The 27,450-nt window shown below is 40.2% G+C and overlaps 1 protein-coding gene across 1 annotated transcript in view; it reads right to left on the minus strand.

Annotated features, from left to right (window-relative positions):
• PIGK (phosphatidylinositol glycan anchor biosynthesis class K) overlaps positions 1-27,450 on the minus strand; it is a 90,871-nt gene that overhangs the window by 62,675 nt on the left and 746 nt on the right. Inside the window, exons 2-8 of the mRNA XM_075181935.1 lie at positions 27,260-27,313; positions 22,276-22,367; positions 15,265-15,400; positions 8,337-8,448; positions 6,847-6,943; positions 1,661-1,778; positions 906-1,016 (exon numbers count right to left, since the gene is read on the minus strand). Coding sequence (XP_075038036.1) covers positions 906-1,016; positions 1,661-1,778; positions 6,847-6,943; positions 8,337-8,448; positions 15,265-15,400; positions 22,276-22,367; positions 27,260-27,313 — 720 coding nt within the window. The remainder of the gene's footprint in view (positions 1-905; positions 1,017-1,660; positions 1,779-6,846; positions 6,944-8,336; positions 8,449-15,264; positions 15,401-22,275; positions 22,368-27,259; positions 27,314-27,450) is intronic.

The following is a 27,450-nucleotide window of genomic DNA, read 5'->3' on the forward strand; positions in this document are numbered from 1 at the left end:
CAACTTGTAATGCGCAAGAGCTAACAATCCTAATAATCTACCACCCCGAACCTACCCCATGCCATGGCCTCTCCTATCCCCTCTAATAATATGATTCAATGAAAGCAGATATCAGACTCCTATAAGGAACAGAGGATAGTGATATACCATCTAGTTGTTACACTGACAGAGAGGGCAGGAAACCTAAACCACCTTACACTTCTTTGTATGCAAACAAATAACTGAATTTAGAGGGTAACATGAGTGGAGTCAATTAGCCGACAAGTGCATGAAATAAAGGGTTTACATTTTTAATGATAAACTCTTAACGCTGAAATAGGTCAGACAAAGAGAAGGGAACGTTATTGTGTTCACACCTCCTCATGGCATTTACACGATTCAGTTCATTATAGAGCCACCAGATAATATAAAACCTGTTTGTGTGGGCTGAGAAATCTGCATGAGCCGAGAGCGAGTGTAGAAGCGGCCTCCACAATCAGCTCGTTACTCCCCCAGTGTCAGCAGCAGAAGCTGAGATCGTTAGCGCCATTCAAAAAATACAAGTGCAGTTATGATACTCCATCAACTTTACAGACTGTTGGGTCTGAAGAATGTAGAAACTGAGCAGGGTTTGTACAGTTGCTGCTGATTGGGTAAGCCGCAGAATTGTGTGCCTTGTCCAATCAGGAGTCTTAAACACTTGCGCCAGCTGTTTAACGTTAAAAACCCTCCAGGTGCCACAATGGCAGGTGGTATTTAAAGTATATATTTAACTTAACTCAATCTCACCGCTTTAGTAGCATCATCATTTCATTAAATTGACATCTAAAACAAAAGATCGGTGACGTTTGAGTGCCCTGAATCTCGTCCACAGAGTCAGGTCAGAAAGAGTGAAATGTTAAGAGTGGAAGAACCTTGGATCTTACCAGATCGTTCATGTTGTTCTGACTGGCTGGGTGGATTTCCTCCAAAAATTCCAGGACATAGAAAGTGTATCTGTCCATGAGATGGACTCCTATTGCCATATCCGGTTGGTGCTGAAGGAAGGGGGAGGGGGGAAGAAAATAAAAAAAGTTGCAATTAATTCCAGGAACACAACTTTTCAAAAAATAAATTCATTTTTCCCCAAAACCAGAATCTGATGAACAAAACAATCACATAATTTCACTTTGTACTGTCTTCTAATTCCTATTTCCGCTCCCCACCTAGGTTTGATCAGAAGGTCTCCATCCTGTATGACATCAAATTGCTTCCCTAGTACCTGAAAATTATACTGTAAGTTCTTCACCCTAATCTGCCCACTTTCGCTGTGCAGGATAAATATTAACCATATAAGGTAATTATGACATAATGAAAATCACTTTCATTCATTACCATTGAAAAAAGACCTTCCTTAACTTGTATACATCTTAACAGTATTAAAGGGGAACTCTACCCTAAGAGAATCACTCTTTTAGGGTAGAGCTCACTGACCAGGCAGGTTTGTATACTTGCCTAACCCTCAGAGAGGACAACAGATCAGCTGTCTAGAACCAACCTGACCTTATCCAAGAGCAACAATAGTAATCAAATCTGCGGGGACAATAGACCTCTCTGAAGTTGGAGATCCCCTTTCAATGTTACAACATCAGAACAGAGACAGACTTAGGTTTATGCAGGTATCTCATGGGAATATACTTACAGACAAAGAGTCCTCTCCAACCTGACTGCTTGCAAGGGCCATTATGTTAGGAGAGTAAAACCTTTCATACATAGATGCTCCTTGGCAGGTATCAATTATAAACAGCAATTCATTGTACCTACAAATAAACACATGGTTCACATTAACAGATATATACATTACATAGCTTACTTGAAATGAGCAGCAGAACAATACAAAGGCATCTTGTAATACCGACAAATGCATACATAGGGCCATGGATTACAATGTATCTACTTCTAGTGCAAGCAGCCATTGCATGGACAAGATCAATAGACCGAAGAATACAATCTATCCATTAAGTAGGCATTGTGTGCTGAACATTGGCTATAGGAACACATATAGGTATCGGATGTTGTATGTAATCTGCTTGTGCGTTTACATTTGCTGTGTCACTGTAAGGGTCCCCCATGGCGGTCAGTCTCTTAGTGGTGTCTCTTGTTCTATTCACATAACTGGTCTCCTAAGACTCTGAACAGAATCTCTATCAGTTACAATGTTCCAGCAGCACAATGAGAAACGCTACAGATCGGAATATTTCTTCCAACAATAAAACACAGTGTGAGAGCAGACTTTTATATACAAGATATAATGACTCTACGCACTTTACAGAGCTTTTACACTAAATTATACAATGACACTCGTTTGAGGACAAATCCCTTTAAAATTTCCCTAAAAGGCTTAAATCCGTGTCTGCATTACACTGAAAACAACAAATCTATTTTATCCACAGTAAAATCAAAAAGCAACTAACGTGGATTATTGTCCATCTATTACACTACTTACAGAATTCATTCTATTGGTTCTATGGCGGTGACAATTACCATCTTACTATAAGATGTCCAGAATTCCAAATTAAAAATGGTCACACCGGTGTTATTTTACCGGCCTCCTAATTTAGTGCCCAGGACTCGGGTACACGGGCCGTTGTCCATCGTTTCAAGAAGAATGTGACTTTCCATCGAAAACCACACAATAAAATTACACGTTGGACATGTTATTGGAGCATTTAAAGTTTCCATAACAACCTTCTATTTCAATTACTGCTGTCACAAGACGGAATGTCAGATAGAGTATTATGTACGGAAATAACACTGTTCTGTTTAACATGCAACCTTGTCATACTCACAACTATGCTTCCAGCATACTTGTGAACAGGAAGGCCATATGTCCCGTCCCCCCCGGAGAGAAATCCAGCCCATACATAATATATATGTTTCATCCCTAGTGAGAAATCCAGCCCTTATCAGTCACCGCTCTGTTCTTAAAATGGTAATGATGGCGTTATTGTTACAAATAAGAAATGACAGGAGCTGTAGTCTCATACCCCAATAAATCATTTCTATATAGTTTATAACCCTAAATCTTCACTCTTATTTTTATTCACACCTCAGAGAGGAGAGCATAAAGGAGTGGTTTCCAGTAATTGAGCTCTCTCCGCGCAGGAACACACTGTGTGAAGTCCCTACGGGACATCATGGCTAATTGAATTCGCCCCTTATAATTTAGAAAAACAAAAAAGTATTTATTGTTATAATAAATACATTTTTCTAAAAATCCTACTAATTTTTAAATATAAGCTGACTTACCATGAAAATAATACCTGTAACAATCTCCACATCATGACAGAACCTTGGACATTAAGATACCTTGCGTATGCCAGAAGCCTTACAGCTAGCAATCAAATCAGTCACAAGAGACTACAAGGTAGCATAGTCCCGAATCGCGGACCTCGAAAGGGGTGGAGAGTGCATGAAAAGGGGTGACGTTTCCTCCAAAAGATGGCTTTTTGGAAAAGCTTTGACTGGAGTTTGGGTGGATCGGGGGATGGGGCTCATTTTGTCCGGATTGTACATTCTCTCAATGGCGGGAGGTACAAAGTAGTTTCCATATTAAGTGCATTTATCCCCCACGCACAATGGAAGCAGCCATTGTGTTGGCTGAACCACGATGCTCATGACATGCCTTAGTGATATCATGAGATATTTGTCAGATAGCGCTCCCTGGAGGGGGAGGGGAACTTAGATGCTACCAAAAAATCCCTGATAGGGGCTGTCTAATTCCTCTTAGCAAGAAATGATCAAATGACACGATACTTAGAAAATTTTTGCTTTGCATATGTTCACAACAGTGTAACCTATATCGACGTCACTCGCTGTCAATTTTGAAATACTAACATTGTAAGTGATTTTTACATAATTGTTTTTGATACTAGCAAATACCTAGACGCTTAGATTCTAATATCAAAGTCATGCCAAAACGCTATGTGAATCATTCATATTATTATCCATTTTGTCCCCCAGCCCCTTCCCAGAGCACATGAACCTTGGGTGCATCACGGTGGCTCAGTGGTTAGCACTACTGCCTCACAGCACTGGAGTCATGAGTTCGATTCCCGACCATGGCCTTATCTGTGTCGAGTTTGTATGTTCTCCCCGTGTTTGCGTCGGTTTCCCCCGGGTGCTCCAGTTTCCTCCCATACTCCTAAACCATACTGGTAGGTTAATTGGCTGCTAACAAATTGACCCTAGTCTGTCTGTCTGAACCAGCGAGTTCTCTGCACAGCGCTGCGGAATTAGTGGAGCTATATAAATAAATGATGGTATATTAGAACACACCACCTCCACGGTGGGGAGTGTTAATATATTAGTGATATCACTTTCAAGTGATGAGTACAGAGGTTCAGCCCACGCTTTGTGTGGGAGACATCAGCATTATAACGCACAGGGATAAAGTAGTGTTAAACAACTATTCATATTTATGTTTCTTGCATGACAAATTCTTCAGCAGAAGGGACAATATTTTCATTTAAAGAGTTACACAAGGTAAGTGTCTTGTTAAGAATTTGAGTTTATAAAAACATGGCAAACTACAATTAAAAAATGTATAAACAACAACAAAAGTCAGGAGTATAAAGACAAAATAATAACCATGGATTGCATTTTCCAATGGCTTTTTAAATGTATACATTCGGATTACACTACATCACTGACCACTGGACATGATCATAATACAATTCTATTACACTGTATACAGACATAGGACACTACACCTCCAACATGACCTGACCACTGGACATGATCATAATACAATTCTATTACACTGTATACAGACATAGGACACTACACCTCCAACATGACCTGACCACTAGACATGATCATAATACAATTCTATTACACTGTATACAGACATAGGACACTACACCTCCAACATGACCTGACCACTGGACATGATCATAATACAATTCTATTACACTGTATACAGACATAGGACACTACACCTCCAACATGACCTGACCACTAGACATGATCATAATATAATTCTATTACACTGTATACAGACATAGGACACTACACCTCCAACATGACCTGATCACTGGACATGATCATAATACAATTCTATTACACTCTACCGGTGTTCTTCAATAGCTTATTGGTGACATCATTAATGCTATTGATGGTAAAGTCTACTTCCTGCAGATGAAAGATATGCAACAGGGAAGATACACCAGGAGTGTAAAGAAAATGTACGGCGATCTAGATATATAAGAGGAATGGTCAAGTGTCTGCTAGTTACTGGACGTTATACATATGTATTTCTGAATTGTGAATTATTAACATTTCGGATTGTGTGAATTAATGCAGTATAAATGAAGAAAACAAATATATGGATATAAAATATTTTAGAACCACAAGCTGAATATTCATGAGTGTATCCCACCAATTAATTAGATCTGCTACACACGGTTCTGCAAACTGCAACACAATTATAGCACCTACATCAGGTGTCACTTCAGTCCTTGAGGGAACAACGTCGCAGAGAGGGAGTCATTGGATTAAAGAGAACTGATGTTTCCCTGTTGCTATGGAGTAATTGTCTTATGTGGTAGAAAAACTCTTAAATGCATCAGTATTTACATATTGTGACTGGCTGGCAAGTTATGTAGAAAATAAAAAAGAGGGGCCGGGAGAGGGACGGCGACAAAGACAGAGGAGGCGGGCCGGGAGAGGGACGGCGACAAAGACAGAAGAGGCGGGCCGGGAGAGGGACGGCGACAAAGACAGAGGAGGCGGGCCGGGAGAGGGATGGCGACAAAGACAGAGGAGGCGGGCCGGGAGAGGGATGGCGACAAAGACAGGGGAGGCGGGCCAGGAGAGGGACGGCGACAAAGACAGAGGAGGCGGGCCGGGAGAGGGACGGCGACAAAGACAGAGGAGGCGGGCTGGCGACAAAGACAGAGGAGGCGGGTACGGTGAAGAGAGGGGGAGGGGGCCAGCCTGATTAATTTGTACTGGGCCCCACAGTTTCTGATGGCAGCTATGCACCCCTGTAAACTGGCAGTGGAGCTGGCCCAGAAGAAGAAGGCAACAGTAAGGATTCCAAAGGTGGGGAACCCATGAAAAGACAAACCCGTGGGTGAGGCATGCCTAAATAGCAAAGGTTAATCCTTTAATATAAAAAAAAAAAAAAAAAACTTAGCCACGCATTTGATGGTCTCCGGCCAGAAAAAAATAAGTGCTTTTCACAGGTTAAAAACCGCAAATGAAAAGCACATTAAACATAAGGTTAAGAGACAACGGTGCGCTACTAGCACAATATATTGCATTGGTAAAATAATGCATGAAAATGTATCAGTAGATCATTTATTTTCGGCCATTTTTAAGAATTAGGTGAACATGACAGAATCCAGCAGCAGGAGGAGCACTGTGCCCCAAAAACATTCTACAAACCAGAATCACTAAACAACCGTGTGTTATGTACAGCAAGGATTAAACTTTCATTGTCACCGTTCATACAATATATTGTAACAGGCACATTCTGTTCCTAAAACGCTACTCTGCGAATACCGTTGGCGTGCTCCTCTTACGGGTGTCCGCACACCCACATCTCTTTTTAGCGTCTGGCAGAATTAATTTAACTTGAACTATGCTTTTAGCAATTTTTTGAGCATTAAAATATATTGGTGGATTACTGCCACTAAGCTGAGAACAGACTCCAAGTATCAAAATATCTTATGTGGAATGGAAGATCCACTATGGTAACATTATTTTGAGATATTTTTGGGTCTGTGAAATGAAAATCTGTACTAGAAGAGATTATGATTTAATAAAACTATTCTCCAGCAGAGAAGGGCATTGAGCAGCTTAGTTTTGAAACCGTTTCCCTACCTTCTTTTCTGCCACATCTGCTCAAAAGCGTCTGCAAGTTCCACGTTGGTGATTTCTTCGGAATCCTGGAATTTCAGGAAGCCGTTTCCTCCGTGTCCTACGGGCGGAGAGCGATAATCATGTATATAATCCCTGTGTAACAGACGTGACCCACCAACAACACCCACAGCAATGGAAAAGGCGAGAGAATGAGTTTACCAAGCAATATCCTATACAAAAAATATTTAATCAGACAGGAATACCTTGTATACAGGAACAGCAGCGTAACAAACATACATTGGTTTTATAACAAACAAACTGCATTTCAGCAAAAAAACTTCACTTAAGGGGATCGCAAATTGGAGGATTACAAATCACTCCAGGCAAGAAGAGCAGGCACGGATTATACATTATTTAGTTGGAGATATTATACTAAAACACAAGTTCATGAAAAGTCAATGAACTGCTTTTTATTTCTGTGGCTTCTTTTCCGCATTCCCAGGATAAACCTATACTGTGCATCAGGGGCTGGTCCCATAGTGGGCTACCTTGGGCTGGGTGACCAGCATTTTATCCCCCTTTAAAATGTCTCTAATAGGCTGCTGAGCCAAATCGCCCCCATCCCTCTGGAAAGAATTTTCCAGCCAGTTTCGTCTTAAAATATCCTTTCTAAAAAGAAAAGGCAGCACTAAATAGTACTCTATAGGTGTGGCCTTAACTAGAAAAATCAAAAGGAATCCATGGCACAGGATACATAAAATCCGACATAATAGTATATAGAAAAATATATTTTACGTCTCAATATATATAATATATAGGCCTCATACATTGGTAACTGAAACCAAACATTTAAAAAACACTGGGACTAAAAGCTGTACAAATGAAATCAAATGATGACTATAAATTGGCTAACTTAATGAATATGTCCATGTAACTAGTAAATATATGGTAGTACATATAAAGATATAATCACAATTATCCCCCTTTAAAATGTTTCCAATAGGCTGCTGAGCCAAATCCCCCCTCTACCCCCGGCTAAAATTTTCCAGCCAGCCCCTGATGTCGCTTGTCTTAAAATATCCTATTTACTTCCTTTTGTGTGCGCATTAGGACACAATCTGATAACAGCACAGAGCACGTTGGAGACAAACTGTAAGTTGTATGGTTTCCTCTGATGCGCCATACTTGCATACGTGTTACATAGGAGTGGGTGGAGCCAAGACAACACAGATCATTTTCTTCACATGGTCAAAGTATGGTATCTCCAGGACACTCACCAATAAGGGAGTCCCGGAGATAGAGAATAAGTACAAAGAGGGTTATTTACTATCAACGTTCCAAATCTGCACTGAACCACGGCAACCAAACATTTGCAAAAGAAAAAAAAAATTGTAAATAAACCTCAGGGTCTTGAAATACTGAGAGCTATCCAGAAAACAACAAACAATAAGCCAATCAAATAATGAACCAAGTTACATGCGCTTATAGTTATCCCCCCAGGTATATATTACCAGTCATGTAGATGAGAATATTACTCCGGTCGTCAGAGAGGAGCCGTTTTAGCCGAGGCGTGCTCGGGGGCAACCGGCCGGTCAACACTCGCAGAAAGTTTTCTACCGTCACCTATAAAATACAAGATAAGAAGTTTATAAAGCTCATATCAAACTTTGGTCCATTTCCCATAACTTGATCAAAGAAGCCAAACCAGAAACTACAGTGTGCACATTGTCACTAGCCTGTATGTCTACTCCTATACCACAGGTAGAGTATGGTCTCTAGCTCAGAGATTGTGTGAGTGGGCGAGCTGTCACTTTCTGCCAAATATACACGCGCCTGAGGATTGTAAACATACATATTTGGCCTTGGTACTAACAAGCTTTAGTTTAGGGAATCGGTAAAACTGTAGACAGCTGGTGATCCCAATTACCACATATTCTACATCGTAGAAACATAGAATTTGACGGCTGATAAGAACCACTTGGCCCATCTAGCCTGCCCATTTTTTAACCTATGGTAATCTCAAACCCTATTTGACCGTTAGTTCTTTATTAAGGATATCCTTATGTCTATCCCAAGCATGTTTAAATTGTATTACCCTCTACCACTTCTGATGGGAGGCTATTCCACTTATCCACTACCCTTTCTGTGAAGTAGTTTTTCCTCAAATTTCCTCTGAACCTACTTCCCCCCCAGTGTCAGTACATGTCCTCGTGTTCTAATACTTCTCTTCCCCCCAGTGTCAGTACATGTCCTCATGTTCTAATACTTCTCTTCCCCCCAGTGTCAGTACATGTCCTCGTGTTCTAATACTTCTCTTCCCCCCAGTGTCAGTGCATGTCCTCGTGTTCTAGTACTTCTCTTCCCCCCAGTGTCAGTACATGTCCTCGTGTTCTAATACTTCTCTTCCCCCAGTGTCAGTACATGTCCTCGTGTTCTAATATTTCTCTTCCCCCCAGTGTCAGTGCATGTCCTCGTGTTCTAATACTTCTCTTCCCCCCAGTGTCAGTACATGTCCTCGTGTTCTAATGCTTCTCTTCCCCCCAGTGTCAGTACATGTCCTCGTGTTCTAATACTTCTCTTCCCCCCAGTGTCAGTGCATGTCCTCGTGTTCTAATACTTCTCTTCCCCCCAGTGTCAGTACATGTCCTCGTGTTCTAATACTTCTCTTCCCCCAGTGTCAGTACATGTCCTCGTGTTCTAATACTTCTCTTCCTTTGTAGAATGTTTCCCTCCTGTACCATGTTATAACCCTTGATATATTTGACAGTTTCTATCATGTCTCCCCGTTCCCTTTTCTACTCCCCAAACTATATATAATAAGATCTTTTAGTCTTTCCGGGTAAGTTTTGTCCTGTAGACCATGCACCATTTTAGTTGCCCTTCTTTGTACAGTCTCTAATGTATTTATATTCTTCTGGAGATACGGCCTCCAGAACTGAACACAGTATTCTATATGGGGCCGTACCAATGACCTATACAGTGGTATAGGTATAATATATATATATATATATATATATATATATATATATATATATATATATATATATATATATATATATATATTAAATCGCTGAATCAGGCTCTGCCATGTGAAGGTGGCAGAGATCACAGTATAAAGTTGAGGGAGTCATGAAAGTCTTTCATACTAAACCTCTACGTGGAATATCTGTACAAAAGAGACAGGTAATTAAATATAGATGTGGAAGACATTAAACAAAACAAACAATTCACTGACGTGGTGGAGGTCTGTGTGGTCTCTTGACATTTTCTGATGTGAATAAACAAGATAGGATTATACACAGCTCGAGATTTTAGACCTTTATTTTGTCTGTGTGGGAGCAGAGGATTAACAAGCGTTCACAATCTGATTTTCAGTCTTTTACACATGGATGATTATCTCGGCAGTAGGGAGGAGGTCCGACGGCGTCCTGCTTCTCTCCTAAGATAACTACCTGCTGCTAACAGCACAGCCACCTAATGGTTAAGCTTTTGTTATCAAGTTATTGTTTTGACTTTAATTCCTTTGTTCATGCTGTGTTTTGTAATTTCCTCTCCCACTATTCACATTTCCTTTCTTCTGTGTGTTGACAACAGGGCACAGGAAAAATAGAATACATTAAATACATATGATGGCAAGACGATCGCTTTGAAGCCAGTAGATCTGTATTTCCTTTTTGCCCGTAAAAAATAACTTGTTACTTTGAAATCACTGACCAAGTTGTTTTCTTGACAAAGGATAAACCTATTGTCCCATAGATTGTAAGCTTGCGAGCAGGGTTCTCTTACCTCTGTCTGTCTGTCTGTATGTATTACCCAGTATTGTTTTATTAAGGTTTGTTCCCAATTGTAAAGCGCTACGGAATTTGCTGGCGCTATATAAAAATAAATGATGATGATGATATTGCCAATATCTTTAATTAGTGCCCAAGTAGAGGGGGGTGGGATCTGTGTTTGTCCGATTCCATGGTGTGTCTGAACCTGTGGCTCTCCAGGTGTTGTGAAACTACAATCCCCAGCATGCTTTGCCAGCTGATAACCAGCAGGTCTTAAAATATATACATATACACACACATTATCTCTATCACTCTCTCTCTATATCGCTCGCCACTCCTACCACATAAATAATCAGCACAAGTTTAATTAGGATCTTTAAGGTTTTTTTTAAATAATTAGCTCGAGACAAATATAACAACTATCAGGGCTTAAAAGACTTAGGGCTAGATTTACTAAGCTGCGGGTTTGAAAAAGTGGGGATGTTGCCCATAGCAACCAGAGTCTAGCTGTCATTTTGTAAAAATAAATGAAAGCTAGAATCTGATTGGTTGCTATAGGCAACATCCCCACTTTTTCAAACCCGCAGGTTAGTAAATCTAGCCCTTAATGACTGTATGTACGGTAAATACGTGTCAGATCTTGACAACATGCTTATTAGATAAGGAGCAGCAACTAATGAAGTATATAATGTTTTTAAGAGATCAAATATCTTGAGAATTGGCCATCGGGGATACGTTGTCTATGATGAAGTCTGCTCGGTGCGGGAGAAACGCGTTGGTAATTACATTCATTGCATCACTGGACCTTATTTTATAACCCGTGCCTTGGATCATTGCAGCTGAGCGGGGAGAAGATTGCACATCACTACCCCCTGCTCGCCAGATTCAAGCTCGCCAGGACAACAGCTGGGACAACGAGTTTACTCCATGCACATCTTCCACGGCTTAGATACAAGACGCAACCTGTCCACCAGTGGAAGGTAAGGAGGAGACTGATATAAGGCTCCCACAAGCACTTCAAGAACGAGTAAGTCCCTCATCACTTTCTCCTGGAACATTGTTGCTAAACTTTTAATATTTTGGAATTGACATTTTTAGAGTCCTATCAGGAACTATGTTTCCATATCGCTATCTTAGAATTTTATCTGAACTACAAGCAGGCTTGAATTTTAGCTCTTATGTTGGATTAGAGCTATAAACTCAGGACTTGATTTTTGCCCTTTTGATCTGTCACAATTGCTATATGGACTTTTAATATATATTTTATGCACACTTTTTTTGTCAGCCTAGGCTGTATGTTACATCTTTATAATCTGTTATATTAGTGCTATTTATGACACCATTCTAGCCAGAATTGCAATTTTTTTGTGTGTCTGCATCTGTTATTAAAGAAGCCATTTGTTTATGCTACGCAAACATATCTCTCCCCCCCCCCCCCCCCTTCATTATTACACATCATCTGCAGGTCACTCTCCTTAGCGCCGAGGAACCTCTTCTCCATTTGTTATGTTCGTATGGGGATAAGGTCACCTGTACCTCTCCCTCTGGCAGCTTTATACAATTCCACAGAGAGTGCAGATAACCATTCTTCTTAGTTGAAAAGTATCTAGTTTGTCAGCCAATAAAGCTCTCAGTTCTTCCATAGAGGGAATCTGCCAAATCTTACATTTTAATTTCTCTAATGGAGACACTTGTCTTTACAAAATCTAGCAATGCAACAACACGTTCCGAAGCGGATGCTGGAAATCAATAAGATAAATAGTTTTTGGCACTGCTTCAGGCTCCCATGGAGAAATCACCTGACCCTTAAATTGCCCGAGTCAGAATCTAGCAAGGAGGAGGTCATGCAGAAGACGACATATTTTCGGAGGCCATTAGCTAGCACGCACGCCAACCACTGCGGGGAACATTTAAATATAGGAGAAGTTTTCTTCAGAGTCAGGGGTCAATCCATGAAGATTTTATCAGAGTTTTTATAGTCCATTACACAAACCCCCATTGTTTCAAACACTTTTTTTATTCTGTCTGAGATAGGGTTTTACATACTGAAACTCATTGATCACTTTACCGATTATAGCAAATTGTGAGCATTGTGCAAATCTTAAGTATTCAGAAAGTGGGATGGTGAATTTGGGCTTTAAAGTCTCAAATCTCACGAGTTTTTAAATGGTACGTTTGTGTTGTCCAAGTCTTGCATACTTCAGAATAGCAGCGTGTATCGCACGGCAGCTGTGTGACATTTATTCCAGGCCTTGATATAAAGTCTAGGTAATCATTTTGGAAAATTCACTTTGTACAGGTTGTTCATGGAAGGTGTTAGTAGAAAGTAAGTCTGAATTACTTTGGCATACATCTAACGCAGCTGATCTCTAGGAGGTGCTGAATATGCTTAGAGAGAATATATTTAAAGCCTCAGATTTAAAAATATTGGTAAGAAAACCCGAAACTTTACCAAAATCTGATTGGGTGGCGGAAGACTTGCTTGTGTCCAATATAAGGGTTTAAAAAATGCCATTTGTTGTTGATTGCAGGCATACTGTACACAATAAGGTTACTTTCTTTGATTAGACAGAACTGAAACAAATCAGAACTCAGCAATTGTTTTCCTTGCTAATGAAATCCAGGTGAAACTGATTATTGACATTTATTCAAAAGTAGATAATCTCATATTAGGCACAGAGGCTTGATAGACTAGGAATAGTTTAGGATGAAGAATTTTGGGCAGCACGGTGACTCAGTGGTTAGCACTTCTGTCTCACAGCGCTGGGGTCATGAGTTCAATTCCTGACCATGACTTTATCTGTGTGGAGTTTGTATGTTCTCCCAGTGTTTGCGTGGGTTTCCTCCGGGTGCTCTGGTTTCCTCCCACACTCCAAAAACATACTGGCAGGTTAATTGGCTGCTATCAAAATTGACCTTAGTGAGTGTGGGTGTGCGTTTGGGAATTTAGACTGTAAGCTCCAATGGGGCAGGGACTGATGTGAACGAGTTCTCTATACAGCGCTGCAGAATCAGTGGCGCTATATAAATAGAGATGATGATGCTAGAAGTTTGGTTTGCTATGTGTAGAATCAGGAACAAACACTGTAATAAAACAAGACTGAGCACTAACAGACACATCTAAGAGGTCCCTGCTCACTCTCTTACAATCTATATAGTCGATTAAGAAATACAACAGAGATGCATATAGCTCAACGAGCCCACTATAAGCGGTAATGAAATTGTGTACTTGTGCATAACAAATTATGATCAAGAAAGTGACAGAAATAGTAAAGATGTAATCTGACGATATAAAGACACTCAAGCAGGACAAAAACAAGATTGCATGATATTATTAGAACAGTCAAATATTAGCTGTAATATTTTCTTAATGAGTGGAGAAGGTACAAAGCTGTATAAGATAAAGGCAGGATATGGTTGTCTAGGCTACTAAAAAGATATAAAGCAGACTGGGTCATAAGACTGTGCAGAGTGATACACTAGTTTCAAAGATTCGTTATCACTATGAACCATGGATAAGGTTTGACCTAGATGCATATAAAGCGACAGCCATCAAAAGAAATAGTGAAGAGGTGCACTTGTACAGGAAATAAGTTTATTAGGATGAACGTCATGTAAGGGCGTACAACAGAGAAAAAAAAACCGGATAAGCACCATTGAACCGTCGGATATACGCAGATACATTAATTAGAAATAATGGAAAAGATCTGTATTGCCACAAAACGCAACCTATTATCAAAACATCCCTGGCAAAGGGTTATCATAGGCGCGGATTAGATAAGACAACTGGAGTCTTTATCCACTCGAAGGAGTTTAGGCGTGACATTTTCAGACGCTTGATTTACTGTAACCATCAGGTAAATTCCATGTGGATGCTATATCTCAGGAGGTTAATCTAATATACAACAAATCATAACAGCACAGTGGCTCAGTGGTTCGCACTTCTGCCGCACAGCACTGGGGACATGAGTTCAATTCCCGACCATGGCCTTATCTGTGTGGAGTTTATATGTTCTCCGCGTGTTTGCGTGGGTTTCCTCCCACACTCCAAAAACATACAGGTAGGTTAATTGGCTGTTTTCAAAATTGACCCGTGTGTGTGTGTGTGTGTGTATGTGTGTTAGGGAGTTTAGATTATAAGCTCCAATGGGACAGAGATTGAAGTGAATGAGTTTTCTGTACAGTGCTGCGGAATCAGTGGCGCTATATAAATAAATGATAGACGCTTTTCTTGGCGTCGTCCCGCAGACCTTCTGTCAGCTCATTTGGAGTTGCATATTCTGCAGGTTTTCCTGGGAAGTGAATCGCGACTACACGGAATGGGATACCTAACCAATATTTTACTCGAGGTTCAGCAGACCTGTGGTCAATGCTCTTGTAAACATCAAAAGTCTGGAGGGATATGATGCACAGAGTTAGGGATCTCAAAAATGTTTCCACAGCAGGAATCTTCTTGCATGAGGTTATGGGAAGAGCTTCTATAAAGACATCCTATCTACCTGGGCTGGTAGAGCGAGGTCTCCTATACTTAGTCCCCAAGTATCCCCGTATGTTTGGGGATGTATAGAAGATATAGCTACCCGCCATCTTTAAAGGTCACTATTAAAAGCTCATCTGTAAGAAGAGGTTAAATCAGTGATTAGTAACATTTCAGAATTGTCTGTACCTCATAACCTCTGTAGTCAACTTCAACATTATCTCCGTAGACATTTAGTTCCATGTTTTTGTGGCTGAACACGGTGGCTGGTTTGGGGTTTCTGGGGTTGCACGCCATGTCGTCAGCAAGCATGAGGATGATGTGACTGTTAGAGAAGAGGAAACGTATTACAGGAGAGGAACTCTACCAGGGAAAGATATAGTACTCGCAAGGAGCAGGCTGGAAATAAGGGCATTCTAAGTGTTTTAATGAAAGGATAAGCAAATAATAAACTATTCATCAGTCTGATACTTGACAGTTGCTGTAGACATTAAAGCAGAAACATGCTGTGTCCAAAAACATATGTTACTTTATGCTATGTAATATGAAACACAATTGTTGTAAATCACCACCCAGGAAAGGGCAAAAGGGGGAAAAAGTGTTTCCTTGTCACTAAATAATATACTTATTGTGATGTCCCAGCCTATAAATCTAGTACCCCTAAACAGAACCTACAGTTTAAACCTTTACAAATACTGGCATTAATTTTATTGTAATTGTCAACATGTCAAAATATTAACTGTACATACACACAGGCTATTACAAAGCCTATGTAAGGCCCCAATTAATGATTCCTATGTACCGTTGAACGATAACCAAAATTATACATGGGTGAATGCAGTGCTTTAAAGCTTGATAAATACCGGTCATGTAAAAGGGGTTTTAGAGCCTACACATGCTCTACCACTAGGGGCGCTGCAAGTGAGCTACTCTTATAAGCCAACAGGGAAACCCAGATAATGTCAGTCGTCACTGGGTTTAGGACAAGTCTCAGCAGGTCCTCTGGCAGCACGGAGTGCTCTGGTGTACAAATGAACATCTTACCAAGTCCTCTACACGAGCTGGGTGCTAATACCAGAATCGGGAGGTAAAACTGGTAGGATGACCAATACCACACCTGTTACCTTATTTTGTACGCATTTGCAGCACCCAGAGCAGATACCCGAAAAGGGAAAGGCCACGTGACCACGATTTGCCGATCCTCTTATCTTTAGGAGGAGTGATGACCAAGGTCTCCAACCCACCCTCAATCCCAACACATGTTGGCCTTTCTCCTGACCCATGATGTCACACTAGTGAGGTGGAGCCGAAACAGCTGGTCGTGGATTGCCGGAGAAGAGGGAGAGTGTGTAGTTTGTGGCCCCTCAGCAGGCTGCAATCTCCCATCACAGCCTTCGCACAGATTCCGAAAAAGCGAACAAACATTTTGTTCTGCCAAGACTATAAAAAAATATCACCCGAGAGTCCACAAATGATGCCAGGGGAGCAGGTACAATGGAAAAGTAACTTGGCTAATTCAACCAATAATCCCATATGGCCGGTTGACACATTTAGCTGATCACTTTTGAGTGTGTTCCACTAAACACACAAGGTGGTCTCATTTTATAAGTGTTTCATGGTGGAACACCACACACGATAGCATGTCAGTCGTGGTCAAGAGCTGGACATCGTTTTAGGCCTTGGATCCCTGAAGCAGACAGAGATACCAATTAGTGTGGGGAGTGGGTGTACGGAACACTCCTCCAAGTATATCATCAACTTGTATTGCATCCATATGCATTCATGGCTGGGCAAGGGCATGTAGGTAATATGAGCCAGTATCACAGGACTCGAAAGGCATCACTGATCCTTATACCAACCGTAACAAACATGTCCATTCTCCAAAAGACAAACGTGTGATTTTAGGGGTGGGAGGACATTGATGCTCATTTTTGTTCACGTAATAATTGATAAATAACTTGAAAGTGTGTTCTACATTTGCCACCACCTTCCTTTACTATACACCATATAGTATTAGCATATGATTAGAAGGACCAGAAGAGGGTGTTCCGGTAGTCACCAGATAGCAGTTACCACTGGGGCTGAAGACTGGGCTAGAGATTCCATTTGTACATACATGCACCTCACCATAGCAGCTTCAATGGCAAGTACGAGTGCAGTTTCTTATTACTCCTCCTCCTGTCAATCAATTATGTGCGGCAGCTGGAATTGCGTAATGATGGGGGTCTCTGGGAAAGGGTGGTCACAGATGTTCTACACTGGTGATATATTTAATAAGGGGAAAGGGCTTGTCTCCTTAAAACAATGTAGTCTGCACAAAGCATAAAAAGGGTTAATCTCAGAACGTTTTCATAATGTCAAACATATTATCTCTCCCAATTTTAGAGGTTTTTTTATGGTTTATATGCGACAGTTTAATTAGAGCCAATTCAGTTTTGATTACTTTATTATAATTAGCAGTTGCGTGCACAAAATATGGAATGACCAGCTACAAGCTTTCCGAGCAGAAAAAATAAAGATAAAAACGCAGGGATGACACTGACGTATCTTTAAAATTGTACCAGCTGAAGATAGGTCATTCCAATTTTATAGCAATTAAAACATAATGATTTGAATGCAACACAGCTCAACAGGCAACACAACCCATGTAGAAGAGAGAAGTAAACAAACTTAAAAAAAAAATAATTAAAAAATACAATGTGCCGTGCCAGTATGCTTTTGGAAGTGAAAAGTGGATAATATTTACTAGTTTACATGTTGCTATGATTCTTTTAAAAAAAAAAAAAAAAAAATGGATGTAAATGGCTTACATCCATGTGTCCCAGAGAGCTTAGTTCAGTTATTGCCAAATCATTATTTTTAAAAGATTCTGTACAAACTGATATGGTACAAATATATTAACAAAAAATAAACTGCTCTACCTACATTTAAAAATGTATTGAGATATCCTCTGGAAATATAGAACAGCTTAATTAATAGTTATAGTTTGATAGATTTGCAGGGTTGTTAAAAGGACTAAATTCAAGAAAATGTACTAGAAAAAATTATCAGCAGCAACAGACTTATGAAAAAATGGTCTTGTCAAATCAGCATGCATGTTATGTAGCAAATCCGGGGTTGGCAGTAGATTTCAATTTTGCAAAAGTGTTACAACTTAAAAAGTCTGAGTATATTTACTAAACTGCAGGTTTGAAAAAGTGGAGATGTTGCCTATAGCAACCAATCAGATCCTAGCTGTCATTTTGTAGAATGTACTAAATAAATGATAGCTAGAATCTGATTGGTTGCTATAGGCAACATCTACACTTTTTTAAATCCGGTTTAGTAAATATACCCCCAAGTGTCTAAAACACAGAAGATATCAATAGTTCACACTAACAGGACTAAGTGGTGTACCCCAAGTCGAATTCAAGACCAATGCAGTTTAATTAGTTTAGAAATTATTTAGAAGAAGACGGAATTAAATGTATTTCTCGGTTTGTAGATGACCAATGATGTAGTGTAAAGAGTGCACACAAGATGTGTCTTAGTGTCACAAGGAGACCTAGATAAACTGGAAGATTTGGCAGCAAAATGACAGATAATTTCAGCGTGGATAAAAGTCTATGTATTTGGAGGACTAAACATATGCATAAAGCTTACACATTAGGTAGAACTCCGTTGGATGAATCAATGCTGGAGAAGTATCTTAGTATAATTCTAAAATCATAGACCTACAGCCCAGCACATGCAGGGCCAAATCTGCTGGATCCACAGAATATTGAAATGAATTAAAAGTAGCATAGACTCAAGACAGAAAATAATCACTTGGCCTCTTTATTAATTGCTGAATGTGCAGTTTAGTCATGGGCAACAATTCACAAAACAGGTCCTGGAAGTGGCAAGAGCGTTGCAACAGATGTCTCTTACTAGAATATACTGACTGAGCTAGATTTATTTACACGGGAGAAGGAGATTAAGAGGGTTTATAATCACTAATAACAGGCCGCAACGAAAATTCTGTGGCAACTGGTTCAGATAAAGGTCACCTCCTCCAGCTGCAAAAAGGGTTCTTTACTGTAAGAGCTGTAAAATGCACTTCTGGTATTGAAGGACACTAAATAAAGGATTGGACATTATCCACCAACAAAACAGAATAAACAGGGCTGTTGGCATTAGTAACACAGTATTGCTGATTGGCTGGTGTAATTTAATGCAAATATTAATACTATTGTTACTAACCGAGCCCTTATGATTTGGGATATGTAATGAACTCTGGATGAAATATGGCAGTGTGCAGAGACTTTTAAGGAAGAATATATGCCTTAGAAGTTTTATCAGCTGCCCAAAGCCTTTTCAAACCTCTAGAACATGTGCTGCCGGAAGCTACGATCCCAGGGGGACAACCCTGTGAAAAGCATGTTTACAAGAGTGCGAATCTCCCATATCAATTATTAGTTTCCTAATCTCCCAGCAACCATCCCCTATACTTAATTACCAAAGAAGCTGAGAGAAGCAGAGTCAATAACCCAGAGATACATATGTCGTTTTGCCATCTCAGGGGTTGCTAATGATTTTCAAACACATCTTGTTGTGACACCAACAACAGAACTATGCGTACGGGGATTTATAAAGCATTTCATCTTCTCGGATACAAGATGGGACTTGGAGATCACAACACTGCGCTATACATATGTAAAACGCGTTCTCCTGGGGCTACAGTACGACTATTCTTCACCTTTCAAGTGTATTCCCAGAAGTACGGAAGCGTTTTCTTTTTATCTGCTGTTTTGTGTGTAACAGAAGAGGAAACGTACAGTACTTTCTGTTCCAAGAACAATCCTACATACGTACAAAGAAAGGACTTGCTCCCTTTTAAAGAGATGGTTCTGGCTTTCGTGGGAGGCAGATGATTTATAGCCATCTAAATATGTATTTCCTTGAGATTTTCTTTCCTTTATTTATCACAACACAGCCCAAGATGTTTTCCATCGTTTATAGAGGGTGAAGGGTACATAGACATGGGTGCTTGCTGCAGGCCTACGTTCCACTGCTTTGTAGAACAGGAACCCATAAGCTCAGCCGTAAGGGGGCAGCACAACCCTCCATGATGGGTTTTATGTTGCACAGCAGTAATTCAGTCTTTACATAAGCTGCATAACTAAAGCCTCTATATTTCCATTTATGTAGGTTTCAGTAGAGTACGGCAGTTTTTGGGGAGGCGGTGGGAATGGGGCAGCACAGAGAAGGTTCAATAGGGAGAGAAAGGTATAAATCTGGGCAGAACACAACACGGTGGCTCAGTGGTTAGCACTTCTGCCTCACAGCACTGGGGTCATGAGTTCAATTCCCGACCATGGCCTTATCTATGAGGAGTTTGCATGTCCTCCCCGTGTTTACGTGGGTTTCCTCCCACATTCCAAAAACATACTGGTAGGTTAATTGGCTGCTATCAAAATTGACCCTAATCTGTCTCTCTCTGTCTGTCTGTGTGTATGTTAGGGAATGTAGACTGTAAGCCGCAATGGGGCAGGGACTAATGTGAATGCGTTCTCTGTACAGCGCTGCGGAATCAGTGGCGCTATATAAATAAATCGTGATGATGACTGTCAAAGCAAATGCTGGATGATATTTGAACACAGCACCGTTTTTCAGCACAGGCGCATCAATAACAATGAACAATAATGCGTACTAACCCCTCTATCTTTATAGGGAACAGTTATTCCTATTGTGAAGGGCCTTTCAGCCATATTCACAGCTGAATCCCACCAGTGCAAAATAACAGACTCAAAGCAAACACCCGTGTGTAAGAGCCCTGTATAATGCTGGACAGAACTCTTAAGTGCTTGAACCACTGTTTGTTGAAAGCAGAACGACAGGGATTTGGTTGCATTATTAATAGAAAGAAAAAAGTATGATTGATCCACAGATTTCTCTTTGAACCACACATCATATTACTTATTATAATTATACAAGTCTCCCTGCCGCTACAATGACACACTACACCACTGTACTTCTGCTCATGATCTAGCAGAGCATAACAGCCTCAGTGAAATTACAGCGGTCATCTATTCCTTCTACTTTCTTAACGGGAAATAAAATGCGTTGCAAATGAGCAAAACACACATTGCAGCCGTCACCAAGAAGATTAAGTTACTATAGTAACGCAGATGCTTCAATGTCGTTAGTCAAAGGCACGAGCTGAAAGAAGCAGCGAGCATGCACAAAATAATAAACTGCTCTACGGTAACCACGGATAACGCTAGTGGGCGGGAGGAAGAAGTGGAGTGGGAAAACAAAACTACATAAAAACACTTTCCACAACCGACTAGTACTAAGAATTAGTAAAAGATAAGTGACTCGGGAGTTAGGACAGGTAACAGAGTACATTTCATTTTCAGTTTAGTTTCAGTTTAAAGTTGTGTAGACATATGTTAGAGGGAACACTGGACAGACAGACATGGGCACAAGATTTATGTACGTGCATTCTGCACAGGGTCCCATGAACACTTTTGCAATGCTGGTAGAGCCACGTTCACCAGGAGGAGCTCAGATGAACCAGATCATAGCCACAAACAAAGCATCCACGTATACAAGTCTTAAATCATATCAGAGGTGGTTAAAAAAAAAAAAAAAAGAAAAGAAAAATAAATAGAAAATTGCTGTTGATCAGGTCATACGCGGCCAAAGAGTGCCTTCTCCAACCATCACTGTGAGGAGCACTGCTAAACAGTTTAATAAGATGAATACCATAGGTATTTGGGCAGCACGGTGGCTTAGTGGTTAGCACTTCTGCCTCACAGCACCGGGGTCATGAGTTTGATTCCCGACCATGGCCTTATCTGTGTGGAGTCTGTACGTTCTCCCTGTGTTTGCATGGGTTTCCTCCGGGTGCTTCGGTTTCCTCCCACACTCCAAAAACATACTAGTAGGTTATTTGGCTGCTAACAAATTAACCCTAGTCTCTGTGTGTGTATGTTATGGAATTTAGACTGTAAGCTCCAATGGGGCAGGGACTGGTGTGAGTGAGTTCTCTGTACAGCGCTGCGGAATTAGTGGCGCTATATAAATAGCTGATGATGATAGGCAGTATGGGGGTGGGGGGGGAATAAAAGACGGTGATACATTAACAATCACATTTTATTATATTGCTAACAATATTTATAACAAGCTTTACGTGTCAATAACAAAAATAAAAGACAAAACAAAAAATGCCCTCACCTGTCAGGAATTCCAAGCCTTTTAACGCTTCTGTAAACGGAGAGAGTATTCGCCACATGTCGATAATTGAACCAAAATCGAGATGTACAAACCTTAAAAAGATCAAAAATATTCTATTCACATATGAGTAATACATAATAATCTGAATGTGTTACTCAACTTTTAACTGTTTACTCCCAAACTCTCACACACTGTAAATTTCAGAATGATCAAACACAAAAACAGCCCCATCTGCTCCAGGACTGAACATTCTACAAAAGTCTGATAGAATTTCATTTATTATTAAAAAATTCAGTGAAGCCTTTTATGGAGAGCAATGTGAAGTCCTCAATGAGATACATTTCTTATATTCTAGACTGATGGTGACCAGCAGTATATATTGGGCAAAAAGCCTGGTACTGCAGTATGTGTGGCCCAAAGCTATTGCAATGCCTGATAAATAAACAAATCAAAATTGATTGGATCATTATCGCGCATGTCGATAAGTGCCGTCGAAAGAGAACCAGCATCAGTCTTACAATCCCACACAAACAGACCTATCTCATCATGTCGAAATGGATCCTCATCTCCCCCACTCCCCAACTCTTGTGCAAATTAAAGGATCAACTTGTGTGTTTGCATTTATCGAACACACAAAACATGAGCATGCTTAACTTAATTACACTTTATCATAAATTATTGTTATTATCTATTCAGTGTACATTGGGTAATACATCCTGATAACACACTGCTCTGCTCCCATTTCCCCACTGTACTCCCCAATTGTATGAACCTGGTCTAAATAGAGCTTATTTTAATGAGCGATTTAGGAAACATTTTTCGGCAGCTGAAAAAGACAACGCTCTGCCCGCCAGGTAATCGTCAGCACCACAAACCCAATTAAGCTCCACATTCCGGTCCTGGGCAAACCTCTGTCAGCAGCAACATCCAGCAGATCGCTGGGGACACAACCTAGAACGGATGTCTATGGGGACATGCAGTCATGTGAAAAAGGAAGTACGCCCTCTTTCAACTTTGTCTACTTGCGCATGGCTATTTGCAACAATTTTCCTAATAGTCGTCAGTGTGAAACTACCCTAAAAGACATATATACAGATCAAACTGAATTATGGAAAAGTAATAATAAATAGAATGAACGCTAACAAAATAAATCAATGAATTTAAAAGTTCTACAAAAATATATAGAAAAAGAGTTGGGGGCCAGCACTTCTCAAAACACTGCACTTATCATCCAAACAGCCACGAACATAAATCCATAGCAAAGAGATTAAATTCAATCACAACAGAAAAAAAAAATTTCTATCTCAAAATAGTATAAAACAATAATGCTAAATACAATATGAAACGATAAAATAAAAAGGTTCCTTAGGCCTTAGACATATTTCCCAGCAATTAGCTTTACTGTTAATATTTCCTTGGATACCACACCGATCAGCTATAATCTGTGCAGCAGTTCCTATTGTATCAACAAAGCGGTTCTGTGTCATACCCAAGGGCAACGAATAAGCATCCGTGTCAGGATGCTTTATATTTATGGCTTCCTTCAATCTATGAAGTACATTTTATATGACTGACATGTTTTGATTTTGATCGTGTCCTTATTTTCAGGGTGTCCAGTCCCTTTTGTTTCAGCCTAGTTGATTTTAAATTGGAACCAAGTGAACTTTACATGTCGTGTTCAAGCCATTTTCAGAACCTCTTTCAGAACTAAATCAGCATAATTACACCAACAAAAATCTAATCTGTTAAATGGAAAAAGTAAAACCTGGAATGATGACTTTAAATTAGCTACATCCAATGGCAACTCGCTGTATGTGAGTCTATAGAGCAGGTGTTATTACAGGTAAGACATTACTAAGCTTCTATTAACGCAATCCATCCTGATAGGAAACACAATCTGTTCTCAGCGTACAATGAAAACCTGGAATCTTCTGCTTGTGATCCACTATATAATCGTACAATGGGACACAAGGCTCAGACCATATTTTGCCTTTATACCAGAATAGGCATTTGTTGATCTCAAGAGGCTAATAAGCAAACAGCTCCTTGTACAAATACATAAGAAATATCTCCAGGAGTGTTTTCACCATAAAGAGAATTTTTATTTTTAGATACGCTCACAGAATCGCAAGTACACGTGTGGCAATATTTAAAAGCCTGCGATGACTGTTAAGTAACGACTTCTGCATACATGTAAAGTTTAAATGTAAAAATATAAACATACTGTAGATCTCAAAACCTGCCCCAACATCATGTATTCTTGTTTATTAAGGTAAAAATAACTGACAATCCAGGAGGATCCTTCACCACTTCTGCAGCAGGTAGATCCAAGAGAACAAAAATAATGCACCTAGTAAATGTTGCCTTGGAAACAGACACTAACCCCCCCATCCCCTCTGAAGCTATGAATATATAGAATGAAGTTGGCCACGCAGACGGTCCTCTAGGTTTGTAGCTGAATGACATGATCTGTAGAAGTTTGATAACGAACCATGTTGAAATTTGGGTCATCTAAGCAGCCCAGCTAGATCACAACAGACCTTATGCATTCTGATTGGCAGATGACCCCACATGTCAATGCAGTCATTTGCAGATGAGATTTTCTGACCTAGGTAATTTGATCTTTGATGACAAGACAATGGTTATATGTCAGCATGAATGAAACGAACACGGAAGAACTCTAAGACAGTAAGAGGTTATCAGCCTTCATTTGGCATACCAGTCTCCTGTAAATGTAGTGTAGGTTAAGCCCCTTCTGTCATGGTAAGGTGCACAGGACTTCCCAATCTCCTCTGCATTTATGAACTGATGAGGACCTCTCCCCTTGTATACTGGTCATACTATTTCTCTGCATTGTTCAGAACTGTAGAACTTTACAAAAACAGAAAAACACGTGTAACCGTTTCCTTTTCCTCCTAAAATCTACAGTAACAAGACACCACTATGGAAGCTTATAAGATTACTTCTGAATATCCCTCATCATTCTCATTTGCATAAAACGCCACTGAAGTTAGAGGGTTTCCCGGCAAAGGAAGAGAAAAGGAGAAACCAATAGAAAGGCCAAGTCCATAACAAATCACAATAATATTGTCTCCCAAGTGTTCAATAGCGACCAAGCCACACAAACGTTTGGAATCCTGGCCCAGGGCCTAGCAGCCAAAGTCCCTCAAAGTGTATATTCAGTAGCAGCTTGATAAATGGTGTACAAAGCATCTAGACTGGGCGTAATAGTGACTGGAACAACTCACAGCACAGTGGCTTAGTGGTTAGCACTTCTGCCTCCCAGCACTGGGGTCATGAGTTCAATTCCTGACCATGGTCTTACCTGTGTGGAGTTTGTATGTTCTCCCCGTGTTTCCTCCGGGAGCTCCGGTTTCCTCCCACACTCCAAAAATATACTTGTAGGTTCATTGGCTGCTATTAAACTGACCTTATTCTTTCTTGGTCTGTGTGTGTGTTAGGGGACTGTAAGCTCCAATGGGGCAGGGACTGATGTGAGCGAGTTCTCTGTACAGCGCTGCAAATTAGTGGCAATATATAAACAGATGATGACGACTCATGCTTGCCCCATTTATGGTCTAGTGTATTAAAAAAGTGGGGCTCAGATTTTTGCCACTAAGACTTAAAAATGTGCCAACTAAACGCTCATGCCTCTTAATGATTACTGGGGTGTGGTGGCAAATCCATCCTTTGTCACATGTTGGCTTTAAAGATGAATTGTAGGTACAATGAAAACATGACAACCACAAAGTAAGATTACGTTCCAGAACAGCGTACAGTTCTTCTGTAGTCTATGGTGGCGTCTGAAAGATTTGTGGATGCATAAAGGTGGAGGGATTCTAAAGTCGGAGATGTGGGTACACCCAGAGACCGCTCAGTGTCTGTGGTCTGGAATGATGGAGCCATGTTCAACCACTTCCTAATCGCAGCTCATATCTGGTGTGAAACAGAGCTATGATGAAGTAAAACCATAAACATCATGCAAGTCCCAGGCAGAGGGACAGGAGGCATGGACACATCGTGATGGGGTAATGGTCACATCGCAATGGGGATATGGCCAAACCCCCAAGAGGGCTGCCTAGCACCATATCTCCCTTCCCTTCAATATACTGCTACGCATAATATGTTGCCGCTTTATCAATAAAAGACAATAATAAGAAAAACACAAAGTGCTGTAAGAGTATTTGACTGCAAGATGATGATCCTGGGACACCATGTGTTCTAATGGAGATTAGAAGTCATCATAGGTCCCATATACATTGGGAGAAAAACGCACACATATATACAGTGGTTTTGTGGCTAGCACTTCTGCCTCACAGCACTGGGGTCATGAATTTGATTCCTGACCATGGCCTTATCTGTGTGGAGTTTGTATGTTCTCCCTGTGTTTGCGTGGATTTCCTCCGGTTGCTCTGGTTTCCTCCCACTCCAAAAACATACTGGTAGGTTCATTGGCCACTATCAAAGTGATCCTAGTCTCTCTGTGTGTGCGTGTTAGGGAAGTTAGACTGTAAGCTCCAATGAGGCAGGGATTGATGCGAGTGAATTATCTGTACAGCACTTCCTAATTAGTGGCGCTATATATAGATGATGATGATACAGCTTCAGAGTTTGCATGACAAATAACTCCTACGAGTCTAAATTGACCTAGAATAGTCACATTTGTTGTCAATAGATCTATATTGAGGAGTACATATTGTTCTGATCTAACTATATTGACAAATAAAACAAAAATATACCTGAGACTTATGTTAGCAGCCACGTATAAAAACTGGTAACTAAATGTAACACCAAAAAAAGTTGCTGTAACTGCTAGCAGCCAACAATTACTTTCATTTTCTAACCTGTTCTACAGATATGAGACTCTGACTCATTGCTATGGGTTACAGTGCCTTTCTATAGCAGATATATTTATAGCAGTTTCAAATATTGGGTTTTGTTTAGGGTTTTAGTAGAAGTAAAGAAAGAAATGGTGAATACTTACTAAAACTGCCCAGTTATTCGTATGTCCACTTTTAAAGAAATGCTCAGCTTTATTCTACAAACAAAAAAAGCAACACTGTAAGTACCATTATAATAACACTTTGGATTACAGCAAACTAAACTGACACTACCAACATATCAAATATACCCTACATATTATACATATAATATGAATAATATATACACATAGTA

The sequence above is a fragment of the Mixophyes fleayi genome, chromosome 8, assembly GCF_038048845.1.
Source record: "Mixophyes fleayi isolate aMixFle1 chromosome 8, aMixFle1.hap1, whole genome shotgun sequence".
NCBI lineage: Eukaryota > Metazoa > Chordata > Amphibia > Anura > Limnodynastidae > Mixophyes > Mixophyes fleayi.